The 26,721-nt window shown below is 47.4% G+C and overlaps 2 protein-coding genes across 2 annotated transcripts; both read right to left on the bottom strand.

The window, feature by feature from the left end:
- Nucleotides 1-489: 489 nt before the first annotated feature.
- LOC119441241 (membrane metallo-endopeptidase-like 1) lies at nt 490-8,608 on the bottom strand. Its single transcript, XM_037705884.2, has 2 exons — nt 8,062-8,608; nt 490-2,733 (listed from the first exon to the last, which is right to left on the bottom strand). Exons 1-2 carry the CDS (start codon nt 8,388-8,390, stop codon nt 2,514-2,516), a joined length of 549 nt encoding a protein of 182 aa, XP_037561812.1. The 5' UTR covers nt 8,391-8,608; the 3' UTR covers nt 490-2,513.
- A 4,684-nt stretch (nt 8,609-13,292) lies between these two features.
- Nucleotides 13,293-24,552, bottom strand: LOC119442813 (uncharacterized). The gene is made up of 4 exons (XM_037707845.2): nt 23,626-24,552; nt 18,416-18,836; nt 13,598-13,914; nt 13,293-13,344 (listed from the first exon to the last, which is right to left on the bottom strand). The coding sequence occupies exons 1-4, from the start codon at nt 23,901-23,903 to the stop codon at nt 13,293-13,295; spliced, it is 1,068 nt and encodes a 355-aa protein (XP_037563773.2). The 5' UTR covers nt 23,904-24,552.
- Between the last annotated feature and the right edge of the window lie 2,169 nt (nt 24,553-26,721).

The raw sequence follows: 26,721 nt of genomic DNA, 5'->3' as shown, positions 1-26,721 counted from the left end.
GGCGCCGTCTGCTAACTTCGCCCACTACTGTCTCCGATGGGTTAGGTAAACACACAGTCCTTGTGAGGGCTACCTTTTCGACGCCTCTCAGTGGTTCGCGCTGTAAAAATTGCACCAGCACTTTCCTCGTAGCAGCTTACGCTACGCAGAGACTGTGCGACGTTGTACAAACTTCATGATCGCCCAAGTTAATCAAGTTTTCACATTTCTTTGCCGAAGTACAAATACCATCGTCGTTTTAACATACACTACATGAAATAGCCATATGTCCGTACGATTGTTTAACACGTAGTCGTTGATGACGTCACAATCCGTGTTTTTCTCGCTTACGCTCGTCCTCTATGTAGAACCCACCACTTGCCATGTCGTTGCCTCGAGTCAAACGGCCGGCGTAGCTCGTGTCAAACGGCTGGCTTATTTACCGCAGTCACCTCTCGAGAGAGCATGAGAACTTTGGGGAAATTTTACACAAAGCCAATTTATCCATGATTAAATTTACTTGTTATTAAATTTATCCATGGTGCAAATGCTTCGCGCAGCTGACATTATCTTGCTGGAAGGATTTGTACATTTACGTAAATTTACCCGCGGATAAAATACTTCGTGCAAACAGCCCGTGGTCTCTAGCCTAGGCCTGGTCAAGACAGCCCCCGAACTCTCCCCCTTCAAAGCAAATGTATTGCAAACATTTTGAACTTTCAATTTAGAGTTGAGTTCTCAAACCTGTAGTGAGTTACAAGAATGAAGTTACAAAAAAAATGAAAAACATTCTATAACCGTTCACAATATTATTGCTGTATAAATGGCGTACTCACTACTCTGCAGCTGCTATAGGCCAGATTGCTATCATTTTCGTACAAGGCTTCACCCCGCCGACGAAGCGCCGGCCGGCGTCTTGTACTCCAGCGACGGTGGCGATTGCACAGGCTGCAGAGGCGGGGCCCGTCAATTTCACTTGCATGACACCCCGCGATATATGGCACCCACCGGCTGTATGACGAGCAGAGGTCGCGTCGCAAGACAACAAACGAGAAAGTGAGGCTATGTGGTGCATGCTATATAGTATCACACGAATGCTCCCTATAGAGCGCCGTGAATGGCGCGAGAGCACGAACGTTCTCAGAAGTCCATTGCCGAAAGGGCCGATGAGCAGGTATATAGTTGCAACAAAAGAAACGATAGCATGCCCGCCACTGCATTGTTCGTCGCGCCACGTGCCTACAGAAAACACATTTCCTATGTACTACAGGTGCCGAGGATTGGGCCACTTCCTTTGACACTGCCCTCTCCCTTTCGACGCCATCGCGCGAGTGACGAGCACGCCGCGATCAGTCTCTTGAATAGCACTTGGCGTGATGAGACGTCTGTGTCATGTTCCACTTGAGAAACTTGGGTGCATACCAGGCACGCAGGGAGTAATAAATCGAAATCGTGGCTGCGGACATGCATTGGACGACGCCATCTGGATAATGCCAAAGCGAGACAACACTTGCAGCCCGAACATTGCGACTTAACGCCCCTGCACTTAGCATATTGCACATTGCCTTTCACAGTTCTCTCAGAAAAAGCCCGTATGGATGCCTTCGGCTCTTACTCGGCTAAACGTCGTCCCGCTTGTGAACCGGCGACGATCACAAAACTATGCTTCTCTATACATTTACATTTCCTGCCAAGCTTTCCTAAGTCGATATCAATCTGTTCGATAGAGCCTCGAGTCGGAGAGCTTGTACTTCTCGGGTAAGCTTTTGTTCGCTTTATAGTCCTTGTGACAGAATATACGTAAATGAACTCAGCTATAACGTGGAATGACGTAGTTTTTCTTTTAACAAATTTGGCGGAGGAACATGGCGGATAGATTCTGCATACCGTCACAAGTTGCTCCAGCAAGCCACACTGCAGAAAGGAAATACACGCAGCTATATACCGCTGAACTCGTGCACTGCGCAGCGAAAACACGCGGATGCAAGCGATACAAGTTTACAGAAAGTTTACTGTACATCACGGGCGAGTTGCAGCTCATAAAAATTCCTTCATATATAAGCAACACTAGACAGTTTTTGTAAATGATCGATCACGCTAGTGTTAAGGCAGTTAGCATAGAACAGCTGTTCTAGGACAGTCCCTAACGCGCCGAAAGTACTCCATATTGCATGGAACTTCAATCTATCTGGAACAAAAGGCTCCGTGCTCATTGTTTAGACACGGTAGGTGGGTTACCTTACAATTAAGGGCAAAGTCTTGGGGCGAGTTCTGTGCATCCTAGGAACGTTACAAGAGTGGTTTTTGTTTTGTCGAGTACGGCCAGCCTATACTACACCCACGACAATTTTAGTCGCACCACGTTAAAAGACGTTTTACAACAATATGAACACTTTTATAATATTACACTTGGTAATCGCGCTAACAGCGTATGCGAAAGCTTCAGCAACACGTGAAATGTGCGCAGCGTATAACACGTAGAACTAACAGTGATAAAACGCGACGTCACAATGGTCGCTAGTCGCAAAAAAAGTTCAGAAGAACTGGCAGCGCTTGGAGGGGTACATTGGAGACCCGTGTACGCAGTCGAAGGCAGCCGCAAAAGGTCTGAAGTTCTTCATGGTTACTGTGCAACGGTCGGGCTCGTAAGCGCCGTCATGGTCGACCCGACAGAATGTGTGACAGGCGGTCATGAAGAACACTTGCTCTGGCGTGTAGTTGTCCATGCCCGAGAGCGGCGCGTCGTATTCAAGCCTGCGAGAAGCGTGGTCTTCATGCGCAACAGCTACGCGAAAGAAAAAAAATTTCATTGAAGCTTATCCTAATCTCGCCGTGTTTTAAGCTGATTCTGATGTTATGATGAAATTTCTAACACCTGGGGCCGCTCATCAGCACAAAGACACATTGTATTTATAGCATTAATCCAGCGCTCAGAGTCGACATCACATGGAGTGAACTGCGAAAATTTGGCCAATAGGTATTTCGTAGTGCGCGTGCCTTCTCAACTCGAAGCGTCAGAAATGGCGACCGCTCGGACCTTACATATAAAGAAACTTCCACAAAACCAAAGCTCACTATCGCATATTTTCTTAATTCTTGCAAGTTCTAAAATAACGCGCTTTGCACACGAAACGTACCTGTAATACATATTTAATTACTACAAAAAAAGAACATAATAGAAACTATTATATTATATATATATATATGAAGATATACATAAATCTTCACCGAGGGCAGTAGTGCTTGTTTAAAGAAAGATTTTTTTTTTTTTTTGAATGCCGAAGGCAAAAAAAAAATCAGTCCAGTTTGAATTTGCTCAGCAATGCTGACGCTGCTGAACACGAAGTCGTGGGTTCGACTCCTGGCCGCTTTCAGACGGGAACGGAATGGAATAACGCTTGTGTGACGTGCTAAGGTACCCTTTAGAAAACAGATTATAGTAAAAATTAATCCCCTAAGGCCTGGCTCATCACAAGTTCATTGTTGTTACGCTATGTACAGCACACACTGACGAGGACGAGATGGGCACTGACTGTGAACGAAGACGCAAACTGCATGACACGAAGAAGCGCTTCTTCATGTCAGTGCAAGCGTAGATTGCGCATGTATTGTACGTAACATGGCGCAATGATAATGAACGTATACTAACTAGTCGAATTCATCGCTCTGTTCAAAGTCACAAATGTTGCAACTGGTTTCTTTCTTCCAAAGATGTTACTAAAACGACGTATGGAGTCCTCCATTTCTTCAAGAAAAGCTGCTATAGAATATTTCAACTAGCAGCGAAAAAAATCGGCAGAGGCCCTTAACAATGCATTATACAGAGCGTTATACAGTTTGTAGACCACGGAACATCATGAACGCGCGCATATATACACTCATGACGTGGGCCCCCATCCTCCCCATTGGCTGAGCCGTCACGTGCCCAATGACGCGCACACTAGGCCACACCTTTAGTCAGCCAGTTGGCTGCGAGGTTACGTGTGCAATGACGCACGCACTAGGTACACCTTTAGTCAACCAGAACAGTGGGGCCACCGTGGCGTGGGGAAGCGTGCTCGTCTGGCACCCCCGAAGGCCCGGGTTCGATATTCACTCAGACCGAAAGGTACCAAATTTTCTTTTCAAATCCATTATTATACTTTGTTTACAGGAACCCCGCTGAGAAATTTGGTGTCAATCCGTGCACTTTCTGACATGTTTTTACTTTTTGCGCCGTCGTCCATTTTTGGTACGATCTTTCGGTCACGACGACTACGACGGATTTTCGCGTAATGGGCATATAATACTTTCTCATTAAAAATATCAGCTTAGCTACAATCAAGATTCGATTTTAAGTAGTGCAAGTATCAATTGCATTTCTTATAAACACTAGACAGGCAGATGAACGTTTTTGTGATGTCACATTTGTTCACGTTGAGGGCAAGATGCAATGCGGGCAATGAGTGCACCACACGAACATTTCAAGGGAAACATTGAAAGACAGGCTCTGTAAGCCAGTTTTGTCACACTTTCTTGCGAATATACCGTTACAACACACTTTTGTGAGACCATCAATACCGGTTAGAGAATCCGCTTTAGCCGCTAAACTTATCATTTTGCAGTCAGAAATACCGAAAATCAGCTAGACGTAGTCGGACAATCTGTTAAATAACAAGAATTATCATAGGTCAGGTGGTGTGCCACCTTATCGATCAGTCAAACAACCAGACAAAATTTACAGCAGACTTGTGCGACCTTGAAAAAATCACCACCCAATTTCCAGTGACGCTGTTTATTTCAAGCACTTGCAATAAGAGTTCCAGTTGCCTGCAATTAAATCCCATACTTGAAAACGTTGCCCGTATACGACTGTTCCGTTTGAAACCGTGCCCGCACCTAACGCTTTCCAGCATTTGTTAAGAATTTTTACAAAGGCAGGAATTCATCCGCACACAATTTACTTCGCCAGAAAATTGTCCCTAGAGTGCCTCCAACCCCTCTCGTCTCCGATTTTCAATAAATTTGATATTGGTAGTATTCACAGTTCTACCAGGGCAGCGGCATAAATTGTGTTCATAAAATACATTTATGATCGATTGGGTGCGTAATTTACTACCAAGGCCCCAATTCAACCGCCCACCTTCAGCTTTGCCTACGCATCACCATTTACCTGGTCCTTACTGTCACTAAACAAAGAAAGTGCCTCGTCTATTTCACCGAGGACACCAGGCGAACGTCATATCACGCAAACGAAAAAATGAGGGTTCATTAAATATTAGTGACGCCCCTAATTAAGCCAGGAACTTGAAGTTTCCGGGACACATTGCAGGTAAGTCGCCCCGCATTCTTCATAATGTAAAACTTGTGTAACGCAGAGTTCTCTCGGGAAAATGGGAAACGTAGCTGTAAACGCCCGCTTGACATTTTCGAGCACTTGCTAAACAATGTTTTTAAAGCTGCATTTGATCCACATACGTATAAAGGGGCACAGAAATCTGTTTTTTGCCCTTAACAAGTTATATGTATTTCACCGAGGATACCAAAGAAACTAAGTAAAATCATCGTATCAAGCACGGAAATATTAAAAGAAGGAAAGTTCAATAAAATAACTCGCAGTTTCGCCCGAAAGGCGAATCATCGATTGCGATAGCCAATTAGTAGACAGCAGTTTTATCGGTCGTATAAAGTTGTAAATGTTCGCTTACTAACTAAAAAACAAGCATGGTGTCACGCGCGCACAGGTAAACATGAACACATCTCGCTCGATGACCGCGGGAGCACGTCAAAACGCTGGAGTGAGAAAGCGCGCCAGCGGCAGCGAGCAAATTGACCTTCGCGCTGGCTCTCGCTTCCACGCGAACTAAACGTCGAAATCGCAGTGCATACGAAGGCACCGGCACTCGGCGAATACAGTTTGGGCCATCGCAGATCGCTTTCAAGATGAGGTCCCCGCGGGCGCACACTGTTGCCGCGTCGCAGATTGCTTTCAAGGTAGCTCCGTGAGTAGCAGCCGCGGAAGCAAAACGCACCCCCCCCCCCCTCCTGTTTCCGTCGCCTCCTCCCCGCTCTCGCGCGTTAACGGCCGCCTTCCTCTCTCGTGTGCGCGAGATTAAGCTGCGGTTGCCGGCTCATCCTCGCACGCTTTCACTCGCACACACAACGCACGGCGCGCGGCGACGATTTTATCGCCGTTGGACTTTATACGAAACCTCACAGCGACGACAAGGGCAAAAATGCGCTTGTAGTGTCCATGTAATTGCTATCGCAATAAAAAGCCGGCAGATCCCACGCCCTGTGGAAATATATGTTATGTGAATCAGTGTGCGGGGAGCCTACCAAGTTAACGAAACGACCATGAGAGCACCAAGACGTAGGCGGCGGTTTCATGACCTACGTGAGACGCATGTCATGATATTCATGTCATGAGTCCACAGGAGTCCCTTTAGCTACGCCTAAGAGACCTAAAGGCGAAAACCTTAGTCATGCTCATGCTATGACTTCACTTAGTACCACATCCAAAACCCATTCCATTGGGTTTTAAGTGTTAATCTTTTTTCGCTGAGTCAATGTCATTTTTGTTGAGTCATGGTCATGACTGACTTCTACCACCATTATTTAGTGTTTCCTTCACTTAGTACCCACTTCAAAGCCCATTTCAGTGGTTTTTGAGTGTTACCCTTTTTTTCGCTGAGTCATTGTCATTTTTGCTGAGTCATGCTCATGACTGACTTCTACTATCACCCTTTAGTGTTTCCGTGACTTAGTACCCATGTCCGAACCCATTCTAGTTACATTTATTGATACTACCACGAGAGCACCAAGACGTAGGAGGAGGTTTCATGACCTACATGACACACATGTCATGACACACATTCATGTCATGACATGTGTGTCATGACATGAATTGCGTTCCAGCTACTTTAACAAAACGTCGTTTTATGCATTGAAGCACTACAGTACGTGGAACGGTGATGCATTTCTCCGCAAAGTTCGGGAATCAATAACTCGAAACTGGGCCGGTATCTTGTAGCGATGCCTTTCCGGTAATAATGCCTTTTCGCGCTTATCGCGCTTTGTCAGTGGTTGGAGCGACGGTCCGCTCGCGTTATCAACGGGATAAGCCGGCCGTGAGCGGTGGATGATAAGACTAGAGTAGAATAAGTCATAAGGCATCGCTACAAAATCGCGGCCCTGGTATCATCCGGCGAATTCGTTCTAAGTTGATCCACCATGCGAACTCCACGGCGAGAATTGGTAAATTGCAATATGGGCCATAAAATAAATAGTTAAAACTTAATTAGTGAATTTTTGTTAATTAGTCGATTATGCACTTCATATTTTTTTTTTGCAAGTAATGTCCGCCTCTTCGAGAAACTATACTCATGAACTAGAATTGTGCCATCTGCCACAGGCAACCTTTAAAGTTGTTTGAAAGTGTTCGCTGAAACACGCGGTATATAGGAAAGGAGCAATCATGGGAAAAGCACCGAAGCATTTGATGGCAAGCGGTCGTCGCTATAGTTCTCCCAAGCGGCTGCACTGGGTTCGTCGCCTGTATTGTATGGCTTCGCAGCTCTGAAGCTGTAGCACGCGGCTGATCGTGCGGACGCTCCGGAGCAAGTGTTCTTTTAAAACTGTGACAATGATTTCAGCTACCGAGGCCTAAAACTTAGTCTCAAGTGCGCGAGCAGAAAAGCGAGCAGCACTGGCGGTAGAAAGTAGCGGGAAACTACGGCGGCCGGCGTTGCTAAAAAACTACCACGAATCAAGCAATTTACGGCCTGATAACGATATAAAGGTGTCGGAGGTGGTTGACTTGCGAAACTGACTGCTAAACGTCATGCTCCCTTTTAAGATTTTTTCCGCATCACGTTTCCGATTGATCAATTTATTTAAGACTAAAGGCTTCAATATTGTCACTTGAGACTTCTAAGCATTCTTTTTTTTTTTCCTACGTGTATACACTGGGAATCACCATTTTCTTTAACTGCATTCTGTGCTCGAGCACCGGGTGCATGCCATCGAAAGCCATCCGTTCGTAAACCACCTCAACTGAGGGTCTCCGTCTCCGCGTCTCTCTCTCTCTCTCTTTGTATATACCTGCGATACTGGAGGTATGCTGCGTAGGCCGTCTCCAGCGCAGGGAGGTCCGGAAAGACGCCTTCTTCGAGGCACTCCGCAGCCGGCGCTGACGAGTTGTCGCCGTCTCCGTCCCACAAACTCCCGCCGGCAGTCCAACGTCTGGTCACGCTGCTGTCGTTGGCGGTGGTTGCCGTTACCACGTCGGCGAGCCGGAACAGTTCCCTGGCGAAGAGGAATCCGAGGCCTCCGTAGTGCATGGCACTCGTGCCGCCCTCGGCGTAGTAGGGCGCCTCCAGCGCGACCGTCCACAGCGAGATCAGCCGCCTGAAGGGGTCGTACGACGCCATGCTGACGTAATCGGCGTTGAAGACGCTCGTTGCGATGTCACGGGCCGCCGTGCCCAGGGAACGGCGCAGGTCGCGTCGACTGGACAGCCAGCGCTGCACGAAGTCGTCGTCCGAGCGGGGCTCGGCGTGGCCGTACAGGTCCCGCAACAGCACATCCTCGCTGCGGCGGCCACACGCAGGCACGTTACTCGCCGAAACGCGTTATCGCAACGACAGCGCTGGCGTAAGATACACTGCTGAAGATAAAAAGTCGGCAGTGCTCCCAAACTACGGAGCAGTGACAGCGATATAGTTTGCTTCTGCGCGTTATCTGCGGTACTGCATGCCTGCCGAACGACATGACTTGTGGCTATCGGCATGACAGGCGAGCGAATGATCCCGTAGAACATTACACAGAAAAGTGCTACCGCCCGAGTTCTTCAATCCAAACGGGAAAATAAAAAAAAAAAATCCGCCTCAATTTCACCCTGTGAAAGTGGATGATTCGTACAGCGCAGTGGTACGGACGTTAGACGACGTTACACAAGCACCACCACCACTACAAGCTACGTACGTTAAGCGCGCACGCTCTTGTGCGGAAGTGAAGCATACATCCATATTCTCCTAGGCCGTCCGCCAAGTGCAAGTGCCTTATTGAACTAAATTAATGTGTAAAAGTAAATGCGTCAGAAAATACGTGAAGTACGACTTACACACAAGTAACACGTTCCTCAGGCACGGCGCAGAGATAAGATAGCACGTTCGTGGGCCGCCATAAATCTTTCCAAGCGAGAAGCAATCACCAGCGAAAAACCGCAGGTTGCTTCTGGAGAGCACAAATTATCCGGAATATAGATGAAATTAAGAATGAGAAGTGCTTACGGGTTTAAGTAATTCCCATCATTAAACATATGTAATCCTTTGTCGTGAGTTCATTGTCCACCTAACAAGCACTGCTGATCGACTTATTGCTGCTTACTTTGATTAATTGTCGCGCGCACTCTGTGCCTATGGTGGCCAAAGATCTTCAGAGGGTCGTGTTTTCGAACGAACTATTTCATTTTCCATTACTATCGCCCATCGTCACGTTAACTCAGACGCCGTCTGCGTAGCCCATGAAGCAACATCTTGGAGTGGTAGCCGGATAATTAGGCCTGCGTTTATTTTGCTTATAATATTGAGTACGTAGCGATTATAAATCGTCACGCGGAACTTTCTAACGTACGCGCCCAACAAATAATTACGATGTTCTTTTCTCGCAACTTCTTTTCCCTTAACAATCATCCGAACCAGACGTGACCGATGCAGCACGTCCAATGCCCAATGCGTGTTACACAGCGGCTCATTGTCTCGCTTCTAGCTGTGACGCATTAAAACTCTACACAACAATTCGTGCGCACTGGCTTGACGCACAGAAGGCAGCATGCAGTCATAGTCCTTTGTATTTGCAAAGTTCTAAAAGTACGAAATTAGCGTTATGTACTTTCAGTCATTGGCAATGTTATGACGAATTGCTCTCCAGAAATTGCATCCGAAATCTAGTAGTATAGGACGTTCCTTATAAAAGTTTACCATGTGACAAAGAGTTATACGTCTGGGCATTTCAAAACTCATCTAAACTCAAGAAGCTAAAGCCGAACATTTGACGCCTCTATTCCTTTAAATTACTCTGGCACTGCCTTGGCTCGGTTACCTTTCCAACACTAAACAATTTCAATTAACATATACTCGCTTAAACATTCTTCAAGACAGTTCCTGAACTGCAAATTCACGAAACAAGCTCCAGAGCTACTTGCACGCATCAGCTGCTGCATGCCGCGTGACGCATCTCGGCACTGGCGGCGCAAGAAGGCAAGCGTCGTGTTACTGTTACCATGCAGGAAAGAAAAAATTACGGTAGAACCAACACACTCGTTGAAACCCACGTTAAGCGAAGCTTTCTCGAATCATTTCATTTAAATGCAGTCCAGAGGCACATGATGCGTTCAATTGTGTATTGTTTTAAGCTTAAGTAATTGTTTGCCGGCACCATGAATGGATGTGTAAAAGACACTGCACAACGTTTATTGATCGCCAGGCATACCGAAGCCAAACCGGGAGTAAAAAAACAGAGCTAAGTCTACATGCTGCGCCTAAGCGACTGTAATGCGATGACGTTATCAGGCTCGGGCTAGCCACACCTTTTATTGCGCAGTTTCCAAGACCTGCCCCATTTACAAGACGTTTTCTTAACATTAGCGCAACTCACAATGAGTGAAGCAAAATTAGAAAAAAACTACGTTAGACAGGAGGTCCCGAGTTGTGGTAATGTGAAGAAAAGGTCATGCAATACCACCTCGCCCAGACCGCCACACTTGTGATCTGCTTTACAAACCGCATTATAACCCTGGAGAGGACGCATGCACACTAAGGTCACGACCGGCCGACCAAGTCACCACCTTTGATTGCAAAGTCTCTGGGATTGGCCGAGCTCTGATTACACCACCTCCTGGATCGGCCCTGTTTACTATTACAGTGTCCCCGGAATAGGCCACCTTTCTAATCTGCGTGAAAACAAACACCGCTTAGCCATGTCAAACTTCGGACAAGTGGGCAAAGAGAGAACCGTTTTAAAGGTCTTTATTAAGTGTTTAACTGTCTCAGGTTTTGGCACGTAAAACCCTAGAAAGAAGAAAGAAAAACTTTCTCAGGAAATTAACCGCGATTTTTTTTTTGTGTGTGTGACTGTCACAGTGGTAAGAACAGTGGTAAGACAGTGGTAAGACATTGGTAAGACAGTGGGGAGACAGTGGTAAGAACAGCACGGTGGTGTGGGGCAAGAATGTTTCCCTTACCATCGGTACCATCTGATACCACCTACCGAATGATTCTGATAATGCAGGAAGTTCCGACCTGGACACTCTGGTCATCGCCGAGGTCCAGCTGGTCATTGTCGACAGTTAACTTGCTCAGTGGAGCGCTGCATAATAGCGCGATAGCGTTCAGAGCCCCGCGTCGCGGAAATTCCGGTGTCGAGGTCGGCGACGTTCTCCGTAAGTGAACATTTCCGTATATACAGGGTGTTTCAGCGAACACTTTCAAAATTTATTTAAGGTTGCCTGTGGCAGAAAGCCCAATTGTAGTTAATGAGCTGGTCTACTCGAAGAGGCGGACATTACTTGCACAAAAAATTGAAATGCATGATCGACTAATTAACAAACATTTACTCATTAAGTTTTTAACTAATTACCTGATGGCCCATATTGCAATTTACAAATTGTAGCAGTGGAGTTCGCAAGACGGATCCACTTAGAATTAATTCTCAGGATGACACCAGTTTCGAGATACTAACCCCCGAACTTTGCGGAGAAATGCATTGGCGTTCCAGTTAATTTTGTGTTTCAGTGCAAAAAGCGACGTTTTGTTAAGAACCTAACTGGAACGCCAATGAATTTCTCCGCAATATTCGGGAATTAATACCTCGAAACTGGTGTGATCCCGAGAATTCGTTCCAAGTGGATCCGCCTTGCGAACTCCACGGCAACCATTTGTAAATTGCAATATGTGCCATCAGGTAATTAGTGAAAAATTAATTAGTAAATTTCTGTTAATTATTCGATTATGCATTTCAATTTCTTGTGCAAGTAATGTCCGCCTCTTCGAGTAGACCAGCTCATGAACTAGAATTGGGCTATCTGCCATGCAGGCAACCTTTTAGAATTTTCGAAAGTGTTCGCTGAAACACCCCTGTATATTTAGGTCTATGTATATGGCATGCTATATGAGATTCTCAGAGTTTTGAGAATGACAGCCGACAAATATCATGAAAGAAAACACCGACAGCGCATGTCTTTTATGTTAAGTATTCTCAGACTGAAATATTAAAAGTGCTAAATAATAAAAGAAACCTGAAAATGATGTAATTTTTTTTTGGCGCGGCTGTGCACCACCTTCGGGATCGGCCCACGCAAGAAGCCGCGTTTCTACCAGAAAGCTCGCCTTCGTCCATAGCGTTCGCCGCCAGCGTTTCCCAGTAAACATTACGGTTACACACTGTGTAAGATAACATACCGTGCGGTTACATAAGCTGCAGTTGCCGGGAAGCGTGAGAAGCAGCCAGAAATCTTTGAATGTTATCGCGTTCCACTCTTAATGCCGAAGCTTAAGCGTCCTCCAAGTTTTTGTAAACATGTTGTGGGCAACAACCGAGAGCTAGAGTGTGCCTGTTGAGTCAGCAGCATGTCTAATGTGCCAGCTTGTTTACAGCAAGTACCTTTGTTGCTGCCATAAAATCCGTGGTCATGCAATACACTGCTAAGGCATAGGCATTGAAAGAACACACCATACCACCTTGCGGTGGTACCGATAGTAAGGGCAGCGTTCTCGCATTCTTCCCTCGTGACATCTAGCGTTTTGAGACGCTGTCATTGAGACACTACACATATGGTCGGAAACGCTGACGCTGTCGGTTGAGACGCTGCGTCTGCAACGAGTGGTTCATCAACGTGCCCGTGAAATTAACCTCCGGGCGCCCTCGATTCACTGGTCACATCCAACGACAGTGAAAGACGCCGCCAAGTACAAAGAGCAAATACCTGAACGCTACAAGAACATCAGGGAAAACCGCACCAATTTACCCCATTGTAACCCTTTACTAAACACGGAACAAGGACATGTCCTTCGCAAAGTTCAGACTAACACTCTCCTCACCCCACGAATGCCCTACAACTTCGGATGGCGTAGCACAGCTCACTGCCCCAACTGTCCAGAGATAAAGGCAGATACAGAACCCATCCTGTACTCATGTAACAGTGTCATTACCTCTCCTTATTTCCCTCACCCTCCCCCTCCTTCCTGGAGTGCTTGGCTTCACTCGGACTCGGCAGATCATCAGCGAGCCTTAGCGGAGCAAGCGCTCTTCTTTACTGGGCCTTAGTGCTGGCATCAAATAAAGTTTCCTCCTCCTCCTCCTCCTCCTCCTCCTCCTCCTCCTCCCCTGCAATGACAGGTGGACGCAGACACTGCACGAGGTTGCGAACAGGTCCTTGAGGAAGTGGTGTTTGAAGTACTGGCTGGCTCCCGTGTAAGGACAAGGCATGGTGGTAAAGGGAGCACCACCCATAATACATAGTTCCCAACATATAGTGCCACAAATAACCACCTGCCAAAGCAGGCTAAATACATTCTTGGATTAACAACCGTGGAGTAGGTTCTTCATAATTTTTTCTTCACCCAAGTGCTTCACTCACCGGTCATCGCTGCTGTTTTCGGGCCAGACGACAGCCTGCGCTGTCTCCGCGACTTCGGCAAACGTGGCTCGCACAGTGCCGTCAAGATTGTACGAGGTGGCCAGCTTCCTCATCGCCACACTGCGCAGTCGCTCAAAGAGCAGCCCGACCGAAGAGCGCGTCTCCGTCGTCAGGCGGTGGCGATCGAGCACTGCGAGAAGCACGTTGTACACGGACTCGACCTGCATGGCGCACATAAGCGCGTGCACCATGGCGCCGAAGAACTCGGTAGCGCGCACGAAGTCGATTACAACCTGGTACGCCAAGGGAGACAGAACCTGCAAGGACCAGCACGGACGAAACGGACTTTATTTTGTTAATAAGCAAATAGTTAATTCATAATCATCATCATCAGCCTATATTTATGTCCACTGCAGGACGAAGACCTCTCCCTGCGATCTCCAATTACCCCTGTCTTGCGCTAGCTGATTCCAACTTGCTCCTGCAAATTTCCTAACTTCATCACCCCCCCCCCCCCCTAGTTTTCTGCCGTCCTCGACTGCGCTTCCCTTCTCTTGGTATCCATTTTATAACTAATGGTCCACCGGTTATCCATCCTACGCATCACATGGTCTGCCCAGCTCCATTTTTTTCCTCTTAATGTCAGTTAGAATATCGGCTATCCCCGTTTGCTCTCTGATCCACACCACTCTCTCCCTGTCTATTAACAGGAAGAGAGCGGTGTAGATCAGAGAGGAAACGGGGATTGCCGTTTGCTCAAATAGTCAATTATGGCACTTTAATTTCGTTTTAGAAAGATGAGAATGTGGCTTTCCGCGTGTTATCAGCCGCATGCTGAAGAAATCTCAACCCTGTTAGCGCTAGCACCTGGGTACGTGGTGTGAGAAATTAGCACTCTACCATGAGGGCAATATAGACCTTAAAGCACCACATGCTTGTATGTGGCTACCTGCGACATGGCATCCTAAATCTCCGGCGCGGAGCGTTGCTCCACAGTGAAGATCTTAAATGCTCATTGCGAAAGGTTGTTCTTTGTTTAAGATATTCCGTTTTCTATGAGTGCGCAAGTAGAGGTGGGCTACGTTTCTTTCGTGAATCTGAACATGCAGGCGCCTTGAGTTTGCACTGGCTCCTGGTGGTCACGTAATGTGCGGAAAATGTGCTCAGTAAAAAGACTTGATATTTGTGCCTATCGTCACCACCTATGTTAAGCACAATAATATTTTCTGGCAGTGAAGCCGTGCGGTAACCACCTGAATGCAAAATTCAGCGCTTGAGTGCAGCACTTCGGCATAAGAAAGGACGCTGGAAGATGCGTTCCGGGAGTCCCAATGAGCCGCGTATCTCTGAACAGGCTTTGGTGGTTTCGGTTGCCTACAACCGGTCTCCGTCTATGCGTTTGGGACATGCGTTTCTCTATCAAACATCCCCGGGCCTGAAAGGCTTCCTGTAGTAATTTTACCAGTCGGAAGCTCTGGATGGAGAAAAACGGCATCCCTCTTCCTCTTCAAGACCTTGGAGCTCTTAGAAACGAATACAAGCCCTACTACAAGGCACTAAATCAACGTGTTCGCGCATGTAGTGGCCGAGAACTTTTGGCCAAGAATGTTCATGGGAGCACAGATGTATTCACGTAGGTCACAACACGAGTTCTTTCACGAAAACACGCTGCGCGGAAGTCAAGGAGCGCTAGTGGGATAAGAATCTGCATTCGCTGTCGCAAAAGCTGCGGAAATGTTCATAGATACTGTACTTTCGATATTTCATCTCGGGTTTTTCTTTTTTTTTTTGCTTTTCTATGGAGCAAAGAGAACAAATTTCAAACGCTGCAGGCCTTTGACGGATCATCAGCAAACCATGTGCGACAACTTTAATCATCAGCATTGTGGAGGTCTCTGTAAATGCAACGTACCAGCTCATAATTAATACTTTGTTGGAGACTACGGTCGGTTGCTCAAAAGTAGTGCACTGTGCATGCAGTACCCTGGGCCATTTGATGCTTTCGCATCAAACCGTTGGCGGTAGTGAGTTTCGAACCTACGACCCCATGCTCAGAAGCCGAGTGTCTTACCCACTGGGCTAAACCATGCGCCTCCTAGATCAGCAGGCGATTCTGCTTTATGACATCACTTGGACCGAAATTTCCATCGCCAAGCCCGGCGTGACGAAAGCGGTGACGTCAAAATCACCGCGGCTTACTCGAGAGTGTCCCCATTAGACTCTATGGCAGTCGGGCAAGGTGGCATGACGTCACGGATCGAAGTGCACCAGCGTTGGCCAAGCGCCTCAACGTGCTCGCTTGTTCGCGAGGAGTTCACAACTCGAAGGACCGCTCAGCGGCGTTCAAATGAACATTAATGCTTTCGCGTTCACGACTCATAAGTGCTTAGGTGTCCTCGGATTTTGTAGCGAGAGCTACATTGGCCGTATTCTCACCGTTTTGCTGTGGCTGGCTGCCGCACCGCGAGCTGAGCCGTTGCCTAGCAACCACCGCAGCTGGTAACGCCGCTCGCCTCGCCATCTGGCATGACGTCAGAGGAGGAGGCGGTGAAACCGCGTTGCAACAACGGAGGAGGAGCCGGCGTTGCATCGTATATATATATATATATATATATATATATATATATATATATATAGAAGGAGCGGCTCGGTGGGATTCGTCGGCAGATATGGAAAGTGAGTCGGAGAGACTGAAAGAAGCCAGGCTTCGTCGTCGGAACGAAACCAAGAGGAGGCAGCGAGCCGAGGAGACGGAGGAAGCCGCACGCCTCGAGAAGCGTCGTAAGTACGAAGCGGCCAGGCGAGTGGATTCAGATGAGGATAGCACCCGAAACGTGTTCAAATCACTGGACGACAACCCTTTATCCTCCCGCCTCACCGACCATCGGGCCGGCCGTCTTTGTGGAAATTGAGAAACAACAAGATGAAGACTTTCAAAATAAATGTGTTACACTTTAAAAATGTCTAGTCCTTAATGTAACCATAACGAGAGGTAACAACTAAGCCTAAACAATCAGACGTACGAAGCTAAACGATAAAGATGTAACCATAGAGAGAACCAGGCTAAACAATAAGATTAACCGTACCTCTCGCTACGCACACTCAGGCATAACTGCATGAGTTAACCACAGCCATTTTTTTTTTCTTTTTTAGCGGCGACAGCAGTTAAATGTTTCAAATTGGGCTTTCCTTGTCCATTCCGTTACGCTGACGAGGACCGTTGTCGTCATCTATGTTAACTTTTCATCGTCAGACCGCCTCGTCATCCCCAGCTTCACCATTTCCACAGCACGATAAAAAGAAAACTTTGTCCACAACTAGGATTCGAACCCGTGTCACTGCAGCAATGCGCATTTCATTGTTGGGCTCGCTACCCACTGCGATCTCGCGGAATGGCAGCGCTGCGCCATTACGACAAGGCTTTTACGCGCCACACAGATTCTGAGAGCGGTGATGTCTGTGCATGTACTTCGAAGGCCAGACACACGCCTTACTGCAGCGGACGAGGGTGGCATTACGTGCATCGCATCAAAATTGTCCTTGACAGGACGGTGGTGCGTTGGCCTGCAATTATCCGCTGTCATGCTCGTGCAAACAGCGTCGGTAGCACAAAGGAGGCGTCTTCGAGACAATGATTGTGATAAGCCTCAAACATGGCATATACAATACTCCGACAATCAGGCAATTATAGTTCAACACAACCGTATACGCATATTTAATGGTATAATGTTGAACCACCTAAAAAAATTAGCCTAAGTCTTTGGCCAAACAGCTGTGAACAGAAGGTTCAACAAAACTAATACATTTGAAGTAGGTAAATACCATACTTGGACAAGAAAATCATGAAAGTGTTAAAGTATGGCCATGTATACAGTGTGGTCCACCGTTAAAAGGAACACATGAATGTAGAGCCCGTGAGAGTTTTCCCCTCTTACAAGTGCACGATTCCCTAGCTTTGTAGCAGTAGACTTGTGGGTGGTGGCGCTGCCATCTGTCTGCATACATCTGCGTACTGCATTGACGTAGTTTCAGCATGCACTTGCAGCTACGGTGCCAGCAGAGTGAGAGCCACATATTAGATCGTTTCCTTTTGCAGTGTCGCCACACTGTACACATTTCGAATTCTACAAAATGCATTATGATGCCATACAGAAAGGAAGTTCCGTGCATCACAGAGAAGAATTTTTCGTTCTCCAATATAACATACTTTATTATTATCGCTTAAATACTGAATTGTCAATTTTTTTTCTCAAATATTTAGTTTAATAGAATATTTTACGACCGCACTCACCCCAACCAACAGCGCTTTAACAACTAATGGCTACTTGTTCATTCCCCCGTAGTGAGTGAGCGCAATTATTTGAACAAAAAGCAGGCAGGTGAAATTACGACGGTGTTTTTAACTGTGGGAGAATGATGCTGTCACTGTAAATGAGTCGAGAGCCGAAGGAATCGCTGAAACTTGCTATTTTTATATACATATATTATTATCTCTCCCCATCCTCTCGCATTTTGTAACCATTCCACCTATGATTTGTGCGCCGCCTGACGTCCGCTTTGTTTTTCTGCAGATATCAGCCACTGGAATTCCTCCTCCTCGTCTTCTGAACTCTCTCGTCCCACTTTTATTGGTCAACACTACCAGTTCGCATCCATCGGAGTTCAAGTGTTGAATGATTCGATCATGCCACTGCGCCGACTACGATGATGTTGGCGCGAAGCAGCCCAAATAAATGAGGTTCCCTTCAAATGGTCCACATACGTCACCTTATTTCATATTTCCATCGCTTTAGTCCTCTACAACTGCAATGAACCTACCTGGGCAACCCACCAGCTCGTGTGGGCCGCAATGTCTGAGGGCGGGTGCGCCGCCAAGAGGGATTCGATGGTGTTGAGCAGCCTGGCGTCGCTGAGGAAGACCGGGTCGTCCAAACTAATGGGCGGTGAGACAGCGGCCGCACCTTCGGCGTCAAAGGCTGACTGGAACGCGTACCGCCAGTCGTCCGGGTCCAGCTGAGTTACAAATCTGGTTAGATGCCTCACGTCGCCCAACCATGGCTCCGCCGACGAGCGCGTCGTTTCTAAGACCGCTTCGCTCAGGTTGCCCAGAATGCTCGACTGGACGTACGCGCTTCGCTCCAGGAGACCACCTTGCCAAGTCTCGTCGTTGAACACCGTCGAGGACACGCTGCGGGCGTAACTGTCGTGCAGGGCCTCTTTTATCAAACGAATGTGCATCCTGCGTGAGCACGCAGCACACACACAATGTAGACTGTGAGCATGTACACCAGCGCACAGATCTTATGCAGCAAGAACATAAGACTTGCAGACGACAACGTTACGAAATCGTTGGCGAGAGTCACATTTTAGAATACGCACTTCAAAACTGTTCAGGCAGGAAACCGCAGGTGAAGGTGATTTTTGACTCAGTACTAACGCCAACTGCGCAGTACTTCGCAAATTTGGGTATACACTTGGGACCTGCCGAAAATACAACGTACGACGACGCGACTACCCCGCCCCCCCCCCCCCCCCCCATCCGCCTGTTTTTCCGCGATGCCACGCGCTTTTCGGTTTTTGTGCTTGAAAATTATCGCACATAACAGACGGCAGAATTTGATAATATACATGGTCAGTCCATCATCTCGGGTGGGAAGCCCTGAAGGGGGGAACTGCATGCAAGGCTAATGCGAGTTGTTTTGTTCCAGCGGAGCTGAAGACAGCGAAACTGAAGACGGCGTGAAAGCAGACGGAAAATTTCTCTTCTCAGTCTGTGCCACGCCTCGAAACTTGCTTGTTTTGAACAACTTCCTGTACCTCTACCATTCGCGGCACAGACAGACGGAAACGGGTCATCATTTAATGACGCTCTTACTGCCCGCCATTTTTCTTCGTCTTCAATTACTTCACTGTACTCGGCAAAAACGTTTTCTTGGCGACGCTGCGAAAGCTACAAAGAAGCACTATAGCTGGCCTCCCTATAGTGACTCAGCAAAAACGTGAGAGAGCGTGCAGCATTGCCGCTCTCTCTCTATTCACTCGAGAGGACCTGTTTGACCTCTATAGTACGAGCCAGACTGCTGTACGACAAGGCAGAATGTATGCCTGCGCTTTCTGTGCAGCCCAATTTTAGTCTTTGTCGAAATGCACATCGACGAACAGACTGCCCAAAGGGTCAATATCGATAGGTCATGAATACCCCAAGGATGATGCAAAATGAGGACGCCCCTCCACCTCGTGAGAAGATAAAAAACATGCAACGATCGTGTGCGTTCTCTTGTGCTCAGTGACCACCGAATGACTGTTAGAATGATAGCAGAAGCACTTGGTCTGAGAAAGTTGCCGTTTACCGGCATTTTACTGAAAATTTCTAGAAATTACAGGGTTTGCACCAATATGGCGCCGAAATTCCTGACTACACTGCAGAGCAAACGTTGCGACGAAAAGAAAGTTGCATTTATTGAAAACTTCAGATGACAGCGATGAATTCCTGCAAAGGGTCATTACCCGCGGCTGAACCTGGATTTACGAATACGACATCGATCAGACGTCGCATGAGCAAGGAGCAGAAAAGTAAGAGTGAGCCAAGGCAATAAAAAAAAGAGCGCGGTAAAGCTAAGTAAAAATCGATGACAATTCAAAAGGAAACGCTTAACAGAAGAGGCCTTCCAATGGTGCTTCCAGCGCTGGAAGATTATGTGGAAACAGTGCATTGTGTCTAGTGGGGAGTGTTTGTTTCGGTGTATCTTTGATGTATCTGAAAGGTTGCGAAACAATTTTTTTAAACGTTCTGCACGAACCTTTATTGCACAGGCCTTGTATATAATCGACACCTAAACTGCAGGCAGGAAAATGTATCCTGTTAATCCGACAATTCATTTTTCAGTTAGATTGCAGATTTTCCACAAACGCGTGCCTATGAAAAAGGATGTCTGTGCTTTACGACGTGTTCTCTCTAGTTCTCTATATTCCTTGGTTCCGAAGCGGCCGTGAAATTCTTCTGTGTCGTGAGCTGTCCTGCCGGAGAGGCATAACTTCATTCGTATAAGGCACCATATGTATTCAGGTATGTTTCCGCCGTCGTTTGAAAGCGTGGTGGGTGCACGGTGCATGGCAAGAGACGTGGGCTGGATGCGCCCAGCTATGCAACAATGGAGGAATACATTGTGAAGGACGGACAGAGAAGCAGCGATAGGCAAATCAACAAGTGAGCTGCCAAATCCAGGCCGAAGTCGCAGTTCAGGCTTAAAAATTAGTGTTTTACGTGCCATAACCACGATCTGATTATGAGGAACGCCGTAGTGGGGGACTCCGGAATAATTTGGACCACCTGGTGTTCTTTAGCGTGCGCCTAAATATAAGTACGCGGGTTTTTTCGCATTTCGCCCCCATCTAAATGCGGCCGCCGTGGCCGGGATTTGATCCCGCAACCTCATGCAGCCCAACACCATCCACTAAGCAACCAAGGCGGGTCGGCTCCGGCTTGTGCCTGAGCTTCGCCGGCAGCTGCCGCCGGCGGCTTATACTGTAGGAACACATGCATCATCTCAGCCAGTACTCTCAGTCGCAGTTCGCATAGAAATCTTGCATTACCGTATGCGGTATCCAGTTGGCTTTTTCTCATGAACAAGACCCGACAATGTGCGAGCCATGCTTCTGACAATACTCGCACTGTCATGATAGTAAATCTTGTTGGTGCTGCTAGCGGCTGCATACCATGCTCAGGCCTAACTATACTATATATGTAATGAACATTTTCCCGTGCTACATGTATCGCGCTCGTTTCTAAGCTGCTCTTTGTCAGTTTGTGGTGATTGGCATAGTCAAGTGGGACTTTTTAACGATACCGACACACTAAACACGTGTTCTCGCGTATCTTCGTAGTGTCGTGTTCGCCTCTCACCAATTGGTAGTAGCAGAACTGCGCCTGCTGCAAGTTACTGAAGCAGGCGGTCTGGAATTGCACCTCAAAACTCGAGAAAAAAAACTAGAAACGTGACATCTGGCAATGAATGGTTCTCCTTAAAACAATATGCCTATTACGAGTTATTGTGTCTTACGCAGAGCAATCTTACTTTTTTGTGAATATGCGATGTCACGTGCAAACTAGAAATTAAAACACCAAACCAGCTCCGCGAAGATAGACGATTCGTTTGAAATACTGTGCGGAGCCTCCACTCGAGTTTTCTTTTTCATTCAGGAATAGTGGCAGAGTTTCTTACACCTCGCCTTCGCGACCTCCCTTATCACTCTTATCTCTCTTGGGAGGTCGTTGCCCACGGTATAAGAAAATCCGAAACAAGGCATAAGTGCTTCACAACTACCCAGTCATTCATCCCCATAATTGTCAGCGGAACTCCTCCATTCGGCATCATCCGCGTTCACCCTTCATGCCTTCGATCTTAATGTTCAATTCCATCAAATACACTATATGTGAGGTCCCGCGATAATGTTTCCCTACCCTGGAGTCCATTAACTTCCATTCGCTAACATCGATTGTCTTGCCACTTCTGCTTTTTCCTATAAATTCTAGATTAAATATCCATCACCAACACGTCATCTATTCCTCATACGTCTGTATAAATATCGTGCCTCAGCACACCTTCTTAGTGACAGATTAACAGCGCGAGCATAAGACAAGGCCAAAGAAAACGATAGGACAAGCGTTAACTTTCAGCTATTTTTTACGTGAATAATTTTCCTCGCGAACTTCAACCAGTTTGCGGTCTCTCTGTCTGTCTGTTTGTCCGTATATCTTGCCACTTTCACCCCAACTTGGGTCACTGGGTAATCCATGTTCTAATGGGCAGAGCATCGAGCTGCTGTGCTGAGAGGACCGGTTTCGAAATCAACCGCCGGACCAACATGGGCCACTGGATATGTGACACTAGCCATGTGCCGGAAAAAAAAAACACGGGGAAGGCGGGAGATGGAAATTCAAGACGACGAACGAAACGAGAACAAGGTGAAAGCAGGAGCCAACGTTTCGACAAGCGGACCTGTCTTTTTCAAGGCAACATATGCTCTCATCGGCCCATGGAGTAAGCATATAGGGACGGTTCTTTTGAAGGGGAGGGTAAGGTGTGTGGGCGAGGAAACGAGCGAGGGTGTGTTAGCGGCGAAGGCGTAGAATTAATGTGCCACTCGACAAAACAAATGATTCAAGGGGGCAACTTAGTTACTCCTACGTGAATGAATGCGAAAGCACTGCGGCCACGTCAGCAGAAGCGCGGCTACGTCTGGTGGCGCCACTGGCGGAGTAACGTGACTCGAGCGGCCACACCTTTATAAGTTCTATCTTGATTAACTGTACCTAATTAAATCTGGCTTAATTAACACCAAAGGTAGTCGGTTCGACTCACATTAAAGGTCGCGGGTTCGTAGACCTTTTGGACCGTCGTGTGGTCACGCCAACGCCGGATTTTCCGCCTCATGAGCCATGTAATGCTCTCACAATAAAGATCCTTTAAGATATATCCAGTGTTGGCAGAAATCGAACCCTCGTCCACATTCAGCCATGCGCGGACTTCGCGGTGGTACCACTAGATGGCGCGGCGTGCCCAGAGGGAAGCGCGAAAGAGGAGTCCAGTTGCAGTTTGGATACATGACGTATTTTGGTTGTGGCAACACGGTGTCGCTACATTGCTTAAATGCCAATCGTTTTAACATCAACAATCATCCCGAGATGGGTTCTGCCGGAATGCTTTAATGTCACACGTGGAAGCCATGTAACAAAGGTGTCATTCTGTATGTTCGATTGCTGGTTATGCATGCATGATTACAAGTTACTCTTGTATCTGCTTTTGCATGCTTCTTCTGTAACTATATATGCCGTCGTCCGAAAAAAAAACAGTAATTGGAAGTCAGTACTCGTCGTGTCGCTTTCTTAGGCCTTATCTTTGACTCGCGCAGTTAATCTGTTACCATGAGCTGCAAACTAGACCGAAACAGCATTTCACATCCGCTCGGTTCAGTTAATATACCTAGGAGGCTTAAAAATATTTTTAACCTTCTGGGTTAATACGCACCGGTTGAACATGTAGGCCAGGCTTGACGGCGTCACGTAGATCATGCGCTTTCCCTTGGTTTCTCCTGGTCCTCGTGATGACGTCACGAGCTTCAGGTCGAACCAGAGTGGCAACCGCCAGTGGACGGCCAACACGGCAAGCGTGCGCAGCTGCTCGCGGTAGCTGGCTCGTTTCAGCAGCCACTGTTCGTCGGGAAACGCGAGGCCCTGGGACCGCATGAACTTCACCAAAATGTCTGTGTTGTCGACCTTCTCAGGCGACATGCACGCGGACACCATGGTCAGTGCCCGGTGCGTAATGGACGGCGTCCTGTTGACGTCCGACGGCTGCGAGCGTGCTGGATCGACGACTCGGTTAACCCAGCCAACTATCGCCTGCTCACGCACAGATAGCGCTATCTTGTACCTGCATCGCAGACGGCGTATGAGCGCGACTATGAAAATTACAAGCCAACAACAGATTAAGACGAACCCTGCTCTTTGTCGAAAGTATACAGGCAAGCCATTTCGCGAGTGACCATAGGGCTGCTTGCAAAACGTTTACACGAAGCATTTTGCCCCGAGTAAAATGATTCGCGCTATTGACATCAAGTCACTTCTCAGTGAGCCGGCAACAAACATTTTCTCACTCAACAACTTACTGTATAGGGCAAGGTACCGTCACTTGCGGATGTCACTTGTTTGGACTCTTTGGCATTCGCATGCTCTAGCTCTAGCACACTCCAAGTCTCCGGAGAGTGACAATGGAAGTTCTAGCTCCACAAGCGTTAGCCAGAGCACCGTCTTCGAGTGCAAAGATGGCCTGGCGGCATTGGATTCGCACCTCACCGTTATGAACTTAACCCGGGAACACGTTGGTCATATCAACGAGGACTAGTGTGCTAATAACTCACGCTCGACTTACCACGGTGAGTCGCTTTGACAACTGGAATACCCCTAACCTCCTAACCCAACCTATACCGGCACCCAGTGTTGTACGGAACAATTAACGTTCCAAGGAACGGCGTTCCTGGAACTAGTTCCTTTTGGGAGGAACTCGTTATTCTTACGAAGGAACGGCAGAGGGAACGGCGTTCCTTCTGTAAACGTCCCACGGCACTGAACAGACGCACGCACGTACGCAGCACATCAAGCAGGGGGGTTGGGCGACCGCGTGAGGCGCAAAGAACTAACACTTGCATTTCACGTGACTAGGGTGCGTTTTCTTTCGTCAGTTCTCCATTATATATCTTTCTTTATGACTAGGCTTCAAGATTGTCACGTGACGCTCCCTCCTGTAGTTTCTTTCCTCCATGCCTGCTTGTGGGACACTGACATCGAGATGTAACTCTTGCCGAGTTCAAAAAAGGATCTTTACTAAATTGCGAATATCTATTCTGCACATTTCTTTTATTGCGATAGCAATTATATGGACACTTCCACCGGATTTCTGCCGTCGGCGTCGGCGTCGCCGTCGCCGTGAGGTTCCGTATAGATAAAATCTTCGCCGCGCGCCGTGTGCCCGAGCGGAAGCGTGCGGGGACGCACGCTGTCACGGAGAGCGAACGCACTCAATCTCCCACGCGCAAGCAAGGAAGCGGGAAGCGAGCGCCGGAGGGAGCGGGGGGGGGGGGGGGGCGCACTTCTACTCTGCCAACAACCGCGCTCGTCGCTCGCCCCGCACCGCCTCTTATGTCCACACGGCTCTGACCTTTATGCGCCGTGCATTCGCCGCTCAGTTTCCGTTGAAGCGATAGACCGCACGTATACTTCGCCCGCTGCGGCGTATATGTGCTTGCTGCCAGCGTTTTGACAGTCGTTGTCTGCAGTCATTCAGTGTGATCTATTCATGTTTGTTTGTGCGCGCTCACACCACAGTTAGTAATAGTCGGGCCACATTTTCCAACGCACGCTACACATGCAATGCTGCCCGGATCGGCAGTGCAGCGCTACAGGTGTGTCCCTTCGCACGCGCTGCTCACGGGCAGCGCTTCTCATCAACACCACCGTTTCACACGCGCCTTCTCGTGGTCATCGAGTCTCTCTTCATGTCGATCTACTTACGCCGCAGCACACCTGCTTACTTAATCAGCTCATGTTTACTACAATTCATATTGCTACCAAAGCCACTCACCTTACTTCGTATGACATTGCTGTGTTGCTATCGCATTCATTGCTTCGCCCTTAGGGCGAAACTATGACATTTTTTCCACTCATACTGCAATATTGAATCAGTATTCATTAAACGTCTATGTATTGTTCCTTTCGATGCGGTTTCTTGTGCAAGAAATTTAATTATATCTTCCTGAGACCCTTTGTACAATAGATTGCACATTGTCTTCAACTTTTTTTTTTTCGAAATTCACCCGGAAGTGATTACGTAAAATATTCACTCTTGGTATGAAATACTGTGCATGTGTAACTGTAAAGAAGTGGTGTACTCATATTCTTGTCACCCGCTTTCGAGAAATTTGACAATAAATTCGTCTAGACCTCTGTGTCATCCCAAACGGCCGAAAGACTTCGAGGCGTGTTTCGAGTTCACCGAGATTGCGTGAAAATACCGGATGTGGCAGCAACATGGCAATGTACTACACGTAGTTACATCTTCATCTTAGCGTTTAAACAATGAAATGCAGTCTTTACCACAGCTAACAGGAGGAGTTGATGGCGATATTCATTTTTTTTCACGTACATGGAGACTGAGTTCTTGGCATCTATCCGTGGTATTCAAATTTTTAAAAAAATGTTTTTCAACTTCATGACATAACAGTGGACAATAAAAACTACCTTGAAGGTCGATTATGTCGTCCCGTTGTTGTGTTCGGGTCTCAGGAGGATATTGGTGTATGTGAGTAACTTTCTATTTGCAGATCTGAAGCGCAGTATCCTGACTGCGCATTTGAAGACCGTAGTGGAAAGTCTCATATGCGTTGCACTTGTAATAGACGATCACCAAAGTTGCAGTTAGACATCTCTGGAGTATGTCCGGTGCTGCCTGAAAAAAATTCGTCTAGGAGCGTTTCTTTGGATTCTTTTGATCTCCAGATAATCTGCCGCCGGCGGTGTTCAAATTCGTATAATATACGTAGTTCGATGTTATTTTTAAATTCCTGAC

Source organism: Dermacentor silvarum, chromosome 2 (genome assembly GCF_013339745.2).
Source record: "Dermacentor silvarum isolate Dsil-2018 chromosome 2, BIME_Dsil_1.4, whole genome shotgun sequence".
NCBI classification, from domain to species: Eukaryota; Metazoa; Arthropoda; class Arachnida; order Ixodida; family Ixodidae; genus Dermacentor; species Dermacentor silvarum.
This window is presented reverse-complemented; position numbering and strand designations above follow the sequence as displayed.